General features: G+C 45.7%; 1 protein-coding gene across 1 annotated transcript; it reads right to left on the reverse strand.

Moving 5' to 3' along the window:
- Positions 1-4206: 4206 nt before the first annotated feature.
- Positions 4207-7464, reverse strand: LOC119308543. Its single transcript, XM_037584672.1, has 3 exons — positions 6709-7464; positions 4878-5659; positions 4207-4724 (listed from the first exon to the last, which is right to left on the reverse strand). The coding sequence occupies exons 1-3, from the start codon at positions 7402-7404 to the stop codon at positions 4508-4510; spliced, it is 1695 nt and encodes a 564-aa protein (XP_037440569.1). The 5' UTR covers positions 7405-7464; the 3' UTR covers positions 4207-4507.
- Positions 7465-10103: the final 2639 nt, after the last annotated feature.

Raw genomic sequence — 10103 nt, forward strand, 5'->3', positions numbered from 1 at the left:
CGAGCCTTCTAGTGACGGCACAGTGCAGCTCTCAACGAAAGCACCAATGTTGGTGTCAAAACCGGCAGATCTCGGGTAGGGGTCCCGAACTGTGTGTCTAAGGATCGAAGGTAACAGGAGGCAGGGAACACGATGTTTACCCAGGTTTGGGCCCTCTTAATGGAGGTAATACCCTACTTCCTGCTTGATTGACTTTGATGAGTATAGGGGTTACAAGAGTTGATCTACCTAGAGATCTTAATGGCTAAACCCTAGATGTCTAGCATGTATGATTGTCATTGCCTCTACGGACTAAACCCTCCGGTTTATATAGACACCGGAGGGGCCTAGGGTTGTACATAGTCGGTTTACAAAGAAAGGAAGATACATTATCCGAACGCCAAGCTTGCCATCCACGCAAAGGAGAGTCCCATCCGAACACGAGGGAGGGCCTTCTGTCTTGTATCTTCACGGCTCATTAGTCCGGCCCATGTAACATAAACCGGCTCCCCGAGGACCCCATAATCCAGGACCCTCTCAGCCCCGGCCGTTATTCTGTTGTGGATTTGGATGTCGGTTGTATGGATCTTTGCTTTATTTATAAAGCGGGGCGAAAGCCTATTTCAAGAAGAGGATGTGTGCGCTGCAGGCTCTACGAGCGACGGTACGGTGAGGCCCAGATGAACACAGGCGTGTGTGTTTGGGTGATCGTCTAACTGATTGTTCTAAACTAAATTACCCTTACAAAAATAAAAGTAAAAATTAAATACTACTACGTACTCGCCCATGCAACTAAAATTGCATACTATGTAAAGCCTCATCAATATACTTGCATACCTTCTTCAGCCTTTCCTTTAGTGCCTCCGTGAACCGATGGATGGCATGACCACTGGCGTCGTGTCGATGCCATTTGCTTGGGAGGAGAAGCGTCGAACGAGGTAGAATGGGTGTGATGAGAGCACACACCAGAGTGTCGGGTCATCATTACATTCTGCCTGCGGCCGGTGGCGGAGCTATATATGTTGAGGCCTGGGGGCCACTAACCTCCCCCCCCCCCCAAGCACAAGCGTTCGGGGTACGGGGTATCACCAGATATTTTTCACCAGATTCCTAACAAGAGAACTATTGCTTATCTGACCGACTCTCTAGGGAGGCAGATGTTCCAATCAATGATGTGCATTCTTGTAGCATCCAGAAAACAACATTCAAATGTGGAATATGTTGGCTCCAGGTATGGGGTGCCCCTCACATGACATGCAAAACGATCAGATGGTTGGGCCTACAGATTCCGGAATAGAAACTTGATCAGCTTTTTGGTGTTCTAGCTATGACATTAGAGGAATCGTTCGTGTTAGCAGTTGACATGAGTAATGTAGTATTACATGCAATATGTGCATTCTATATTTAGGAGTAACCCCCTGCTGAGTTTAGCGCATCAGAACTATAACTTTTGTTACATATATATATGCAATTTCCACACCAACGTTGCATTGTGTTTTGTCAATCTAAAAGTTGTACTGTTGTGGTTTGCTTTACTGGACAACAACATGCTTTCTAAAGGCATTACTATTGTTGTGAATCTCCTTTCTCTTTTGTCAAGTTTTGGTCCTTATATTTGAGCTGAATAAAACCAACAGTTGACAAGTCACACATTCTTAGCACCGTATTGCCCAATAGATGGGAGCACCGGATATTTTCTCATGTGTGATCATTCAATTTTGAATGAGACCAAGACGAGCCTGCCTATATTTGGAGGTTCACACTTCATTCCAAGATATACACAAATGATTTTCTATCAACAAAAAGAAACCAGTTCAATACCAAATCAGTATCATTAAATATATCATTCTCCGTAAAAAACAAACCATCAAACATACTTTTATACTCTCTAATTTGTATTAATTGTTGTTGCTTTAGTTCATCGGAGAAGTATTCTTTTTATTTCATATTGTGGTCAAACACAACAAAATTTTACTTCTAAATACACCTTATTTTTTTATCGGAGGAGCATGATATACCTTCTAGCCTCACGTGTTTTTTTATCACATGTCATGCTAAAATGACGAAGGCCGGAGATAGATCAAATACATAATATTGGTGTGTGTTTGTGTGTGCGAGCGCGCGCGTGCGCCACACGACTATATAGTGGGTAGGCAAGATTTTACGTGCTGTATGAAACTAAACCACATGCTCAACCGCTTGTGCATGTCATCTTATTTCTTTTGAGTTTAGCTCTTGCTACTGTACTCCCTAGGCGGAGTGTTTCACGCATTAGCTAGGCCACTGATCCACGTAGACCCCCAGCTCTTGTGTCACCTCGGATGATTGTGTCGGGTAAATTGATTGGAGTGATTATTGAGAAGGAACTGCACATTTGAAAACACCGTGTCTTTGCTGAAATAAATCTTCCTTTTTGTTTGCTACATCAGTTCCATATGACAAGCTTAGGTTCAGTTGAGTTAGTGGACAAACAGAGGGAAAGAAATATGACAGTGAATGAAATAACATTCATGGAATGAGTTGAGGCAAAACCTCCAGCTCTTTTTTAGATCTTTGTTGCCTACACTTATACCAAACAAGCAATGGATTGAGATGACTCCTCATTCAAGCGATACTCAACAAAAGTAAGAAATGTTTGACCATGATCCTCATCTCGATATAGAAAGAAAATCAGTCTTCCTCATACCCCCCCTCCCCCTTCATTCATAGAGTTGTGTTAGGCATATAGCTAGTGCTTATGGTGAACTTCATTTCACACCTAATAAACCCATGACTGAAAAGAAAGAAACTTGACACGCCATAGTGACCAGCGGGATGAGCATCGAAAAAGTGTTGCTCAACTCAGTGGAACGGAACAAGAAAAGAGACCAGACCTTTGAAGTGCCCCACCACCAGGGTTGGTGTTGTGTCGACGCCCCCGACACCTTCCTCCAACTCGGGGCTAGAGGTAATTTGGCTGATCTATGCAATGTTTGTTGAATCTGTTAAAATTGCACTTCCGCTGGTGTAGTGGTCAAATGAGTTAGTAAAAAAGATGAGACAACACCACACAAGTTTTCTTTTCCATGTATACAACAACAAATTAAAGCCTTTAGTTTCAAACAAGTTGGGGTAGGCTAGAACTGAAACTCATCAGATCTCGCAACCAACTCATGGTTCGGGCACATGGATAGCTAGCTTTCACGCATCATTGTCCATGGCTAGTTCTTTGGTGATATTCCAGTCCTTCGGATCTCTCGTTACAGACTCCTCCCATGTCAGGTTTGATCTACCCCAGCCTCTCTTGACATTATCAGCATGCTTTAGCCGTCCACTATGCACTGAAGCTTCTGGAGGCCTGCGCTGAATATGCCAAAATCATCCCTAACGATGTTGGACAACCTTCTCTTTAATCAATGCCACCCAAACTCTATCCCGTATATCATCATTTCAGACCCGATTCTTACTTGTATGGCCACACATCCATCTCAACATGTGCATCTTCGATATACCTAACTATTGAACATGTCATCTTTTAGTCGGCCAGCACTCAGCACCATACAACATTACGGGTCGAATCGCCGTCCTGTAGAAGCTGCCTTTTAGGCTCACATCTTCGTCGATATCACTATCCTTCTGCAACATTGACCTTAAATATCGAAAGGTGTCCTTCTGAGGTACCACTTGCCCATCAAGGCTAACCTCATCTTGGAGGTCGGCAAAGCTGCATATCATAAATGGAGCCGCTTCGAGCTGGGGTGAGGAAGTGATCCGTCATTTTTTTTCCTTTAGTGGCTGCTATGGTGGTGCTAGAGGAAGGTAAAGGGCGTTGGCGTCAAGCTCAGAGGATTCTTCGGTCTTGATTGTAATTTTCTTTCTTGGCTGGTTTTCTTTTGTGTAAAGACTAGCGTTCTGCTGTGTTTTTTAGGTTTAGAGGATTCTTCGGTCTTAATTGTAATTTTCTTTCTTGGCTGATTTTCTTTTGTGGAAAGACTAGCATTCTGCGGTGTTTTTTAGGTTTGTCAGTTCAATGTTTGCGCGGCTTGTAGTAATATCTTTATGATATAAATGAGACACGTATTACCATGAAAAAAAAATCTACAGTACTATTGTTAGCAGTAGGCGGCGATCTGGTGCCATATGGAAAAATATGATCAAACAATGCTACCTCTTGTAGAGGTGACTACTGCCAGGGTCTCTTTTATACAGTTTCTGACAAAGAAATATATTCATCAAGCTTAACTGGGACAATATTCACAGGCTCGGACATAAATTAGGCCTTAAACCGAGCATAATATTCATCAAGTTCTGCTAAGTGAATACATTCATGTGCCACAGAACGAAACAAAACACCCATACGATAGCAAGCAATATCAGTCGGTTACATACTAACAGCAAAGGAGACCCTGCTCATCTATATAGCTGACAAGGTACTCCAATTATATATGCATAGCTGCAAAATAACTTGATACTGGAATTCTGGACCGTGGACAACTGATGTTAATGGTAGAACAGGTCATGGTGATGGATGGCGGTGATGGGCCATCCATCACCGAAACCCCTGGTTATAGTGAGCACCATCTTGAACATAGTAATCGTCCTCGTCATCATCGAACTCATCTTCATCTCCCTGAATGTTTTCATGGACAACATTGCCCCCAATATCATTACGGATTAGATTCCGTTCATCCCACAGTGGGCAGGAGCAGGTCGGTTTCTTGGCCTTCCATTCCTTCCCACAGGTGTAGCAGAATTCATAGCCACACCTGCAAGCAACCAAGAACAAGATGCATGAAATGGTTAAGACAAACAAGAGGCCCAGAGCATTAGCAGCGCATGAAGGATGTACAGATTAACATATTTTTTTACTAACACTAACATTAGTAACAAAATGATATGAGAACGGCGCAAGTACTTACACACAAGTCATATGGTAGCAACCCTCTGCGAGTTCAATCATGTGCTGGCATTTGACACACTTGCGCCATAGCCGGCGCTCTGCAAGGTTCTCTAACTTCGCATCTCCTGAATGAGCATGGGGGTGCATCATCTTATAGTCATGACAAGTCATCCTGTCATGCCATGGAACCCTGCAGCTGATGCAGAACGAGCCTCTGCATTTAACACACTTTCTCAATGTGGCAGAATCAGCAACACTGTACTTTGAGCAAGATTCTTGCATTGGCTGTATCACTTCACTCAACGACATCAAGGCTGAACACTTGGGGTACGGACAATAAATCTTTTGAGTGGGAGGGATTTGTGCTTCCCTGATACGTTGCACCATGATCCCTAAGAGTCGCGGTGACAGGAATACCTTCGAACCCTCGACAGTCAGCTGTTTAGTGCAACCATCTTGGGGGCAAGCTGGGAGCATTCCGTGGAGTAGCTTAACTTTCACATGCTCCTTCATGCAGGAGAAGCAAAAGCGATGTGCACAACCTTCGACTGCATGAATTTTAGAAACATCAGTGTCTTCAAGGCAGATGGCGCAATTCTCTCTCATCTCCATGCCAGTATGCACAGTAATAGCTTTGGCAAGCTGAGACTCTACAGATTCTCTGGCTAGTTTCATCACATATTCAAGTTGCCTTCGTTCGACAAATAATACTTCACATTGCTTAAATTTCTTTCGCACTGACAGGACCTGATCTATCATATCTGCAAGCTTCTTCTGTGTTGGCCGCCAAAATCCAAGCAACTGCAATCCCAATGATAAGAAAATAAACATTGGTCTAGTTCCCAGCTGTGTATAGTATGTACCATCATAAGATAAGACCAATGCTAAAGAATTCAATCACTTAACCATCGAATTTAGACTTACTGTCATACAATAAGTAACTCCACATGTATGCAAATTGTGAAAATGCAAATATGTCTACATTGAACTCGAGAAAAGGCTAACACTGAAGGAGACATACCACTATACTGAAATAAATTCACTTTGCTACAGATGTTCCATTTTAACTTGACTGAACACTATTGGGATACTACATTCTACACCGGCATCTTACTGGGTTAGTAAAATATAATGAGCTCAACCAGAAGTCTAAACTTTGCTCGAAGAGTTAAAGAAAATACTTCTGCATTGAACATGAACCCTACAGTAGCCACTATCAAATACTGAAAGAGGACCATTGATGCAGAAAATATCCACTAGCAATCTGGAGCATTACAGGGAAAAATGATGGATTATTTGATTGTACTCCTGCTTTTCCTCCCAATACAGTAAGCCAGTACAGCACATAGCAAATTAGTACAATAAATAACGAGGAGCATTGAAATGGTACATTTAGCTAGAGATGGGATTATGTGGCAATAAAATCATCAGTACATAATACATCTAGAAGTCCAGCATTTGCTGAACATTGTATCTAAACTCCAAAATATCACCATCCACAATCATCTATTCTATTCCCCTCCTCTTACATGATAATAAATATACCGCAATTAAACTGAAACTAACAATGTCAAACATCCTAGGCATGAGAAAACAACAATGCCAAATACATATAACTCCCAGACCTCCAAATACACTAACAATGTCAATTTAAGAAGATTATCTACTGATCTGCTCATGCAACCCCCGGCCCTCCAAATACACTAAGAATGTCAATTTAAGAAGATTCTCTATTGACCTGCTCATGCATCTGTCAGCCCTCCAATTCAGCATCTACTTATTTAGTAACTAAGCATTAGAAAAATGCACGACTAGATACGCAAAGATTTAGAAGTTGTATCATGACATACATGGTTGTACAGCACCCTGTAATCGGTGACAATCTTGATGCTTTGGATCCCCAACCCAAGAGCCGCCTCGAGGCCTTCGGTGAGCGCCATCACCTCGAGCGTCATGTGCCCACCCACAGATGCTTCCACCGGCTTCTGTATCCTGAGCACCACATTTCCCTGGTGGTCGCAGACGGCCACGGCGAGCACCGCGACGCCCGGGTCCCGGTCCCGCGGCCCCACCACCCCCTTGCTTGACAAGCCCTTGAAGAAGACGCGGAAGATGGGCTTGGTCGGGTCGAGGGGGCGCTCGATGTTGTCGCCATCACGAGCCCATTGGTCCTCTGGAATGGATGCGAGCTCGCGCGCGAAGATGGCGTCGTGGGCGGCGATGCGGACGGTGGCGGCCGCTTGCGCGTGGGCCTCGCGGAGGCGCTGGGCGTCGAGGCGGTCCTCCTCGGCACGAGCGAGGTCGGCGGCGTGGACCGCTAGGGCGTATGCGACGTCCGATGACTCGAGCACAGCGGCGGACTGAAATGGGGAGGAGGCGGCGGCAGAGCTGGAAGAGGAGGGGTTACTGTTGCCGCGAAGAGATGCTTGGATGGCCTCGGCGACCTGGAGTTGGAAGGCGAAGTCGAGATCGGAGGCGGAGACGGCGGCGGAGGAGGCCAGGGCTGCCTGCTCGTGGAGGGCCGCCAGGTCATCGTCGCCGGCCATGGTCGGTCGGAACCCTGGTCAGTTGCGGGGGGAGAAAGCGAGGGTTTAGGGGTTTGCTGAGAAGCGTTGGAGACGATTTTCTTTCTTTTTGCTAAATTTTAGTCTACTGATTTTCAACCGGCAACCGGCAACTCTTTCCTCGGTCCAAGTGGTGCTTGTTTCTACTGTTTCTTCACTCCGAGCGATGACAAAGAGAGATGATGAAAGCACAAGTGTTTTTTTCGATGATTTTGATAATTAATGTCAACGTATTTTTTGTTAGACTAATGTTTTTATTAAATGCATTTTAGATAAGTTCAACAATGGAGTGGCAGGACAAGAGGATGTTGGGGAGACTATCATTTGAAGCACAAGAGCAAATGAGTTCATCATCATCACACCATCTATTACCTTTTGGAGAGTGGTGTCTTCTAGATTGGTTAGGTATCACTTGGGAGCCTCTGTCAAGATTGTGGAGTTGAACCAAGGAGTTTGTAAGGGCAAGGAGATCGTCTGCTTCGTGAAGATCTACCCAGGTGAGGCAAGTCCTTCGTGGGCGATGGCCATGGTGGGATAGACAAGGTTTCTTCTTCGTGGACCCTTCATGGGTGGAGCCCTCCATGAACTCGCGCAACCGTTACCCTTCGTGGGTTGAAGTCTCCATCAACGTGGATGATAGCACCACCTATCGGAACCACACCAAAAATCTCCGTGTCTTCAATTGTATTTACACACTCCAATCTCATCCCTTTACTTCTCTTGCAACTAGCATGCTTTACTCTTTCCGCTGCTTATACTCTTGTCATGCTTGCTTGAAGTGTGCTGGGAATGCTTAATATTGTGCCAATCTACAACCTCAATTTGAAGAACTTAAAAACTGCCATCTTTACTTGTTGAGTGTCTAATTGTTGGGGAACGTAGCAGAAATTCAAAAAAAATCTACGCATCACCAAGATCAATCTATGAAGTAACTAGCAACGAGAGAGAGGGGAGTGCATCTTCATACCCTTGAAGATCGTGATGCGGAAGCGTTGCAAGAACGCGGTCGGTGGAGTCGTACACAAAGCGATTCAGATCGCAGTCGATTCCGATCTAAGCGCCGAACGGACAGCGCCTCCGCGTTCAACACACGTACAGCCCGGGGACGCCTCCTCCTTCTTGATCCAGCAAGGAGAGAGGAGAAATTGAGGGAAAACTCCAGCAGCACGACGGCGTGGTGGCGATGGAGCTTGTGGTTCTCCGACAGGGCTTTGCCAAGCACTACGGAGGAGGAGGAGGAGGTGTTGGAGGAGGGAGATGGCTGCGCCAGGGAAGAGGTGTGGCTGCCCTCCAACCCCTCCACTATATATAGGGGCAAGGGGAGAGGAGGAGGCGCCCTAGGGTTTCCCCTAGGGGGCGGGGCCAAGCAGATTGGATCTCCCTAGGGAAAATCCTAGGGAGACTTGCCCCCAAAGCCAAGCAGGTGGAGGATTGCCTCCCAAGCCAAGTGTAGGGGCCCCACCTCCCCAAATAATGTGGAAAAGGGTGTGGGGGCGCACCACCCCTTAGTGGTCTGGTTTGCCCCTTTCCCTTTGGCCCATGAGTCCCTCCAACACTTGTCGGGGCTCCCGAAACACCTTTCGGTCATGCTGGCCATAGCCTGGTACCCCCGGAACACTTCCGGACTCCAATACCCTTCGTCCAATATATCGATCTTCACCGGACCATTCTGGAACTCCTCGTGGCGTCTGGGATCACATCCGGGACTCCGAACTACCTTCGGTAACCACATACTATTTCCCATAACAACTCTAGCGTCACCGAACCTTAAGTGTGTAGACCCTACGGGTTCGGGAACCATGCAGACATGACCGAGACACCTCTCCGACCAATAACCAATAGCGGGATCTGGATACCCATATTGGCTCCCACATGTTCCACAATGATCTCATCGGATGAACCACGATGTCGAGGATTCAGTCAATCCCGTATACAATCCCCTTTGTCTATCGGTATGTTACTTGCCAGAGATTCGATCGTTGGTATCCCAATACCTCGTTCAATCTCGTTACCGGCAAGTCACTTTACTCGTTCCGTAATGCATGATCATGTGACTAACTACTTAGTCACATTGAGCTCATTATGATGATGCATTACCGAGTGGGCCCGGAGATACCTCTCCATCATACGGAGTGACAAATCCCAGTCTCAATCCGTGCCAACCCAACAGACACTTTCGGAGATACCTGTAGTGCACCTTTATAGCCACCCAGTTATGTTGTGACGTTTGGTACACCCAAAGCATTCCTACGGTATCCTTAAAAGATCGTGGATGTCGCCTAGAGGGGGGTGAATAGGCGTTTTAAAATAATTATGGTTTAGGATTGAACAAATGCAGAATAAACCTAGCGGTTAATTTGTCAAGCACAAAACCTAAAACAACTAGGCTCACCTATGTGCACCAACAACTTATGCTTAGCAATATAAGCAACTATGTGATAGCAAGATATATGACAAAGAACAATATGGCTATCACAAAGTAAAGTGCATAAGTAAAGGGCTCGGGTAAGAGATAACCGAGGCAAGCGGAGACGACGATGTATCCCGAAGTTCACACCCTTGTGGATGCTAATCTCCGTTTGGAGCGGTGTGGAGGCACAATGCTCCCCAAGAAGCCACTAGGGCCACTGTAATCTTCTCACGCCCTCGCACAATGCAAGATGCCGTGATTCCACTAAGGG

The sequence above is a fragment of the Triticum dicoccoides genome, chromosome 5B (genome assembly GCF_002162155.2).
Source record: "Triticum dicoccoides isolate Atlit2015 ecotype Zavitan chromosome 5B, WEW_v2.0, whole genome shotgun sequence".
NCBI lineage: Eukaryota > Viridiplantae > Streptophyta > Magnoliopsida > Poales > Poaceae > Triticum > Triticum dicoccoides.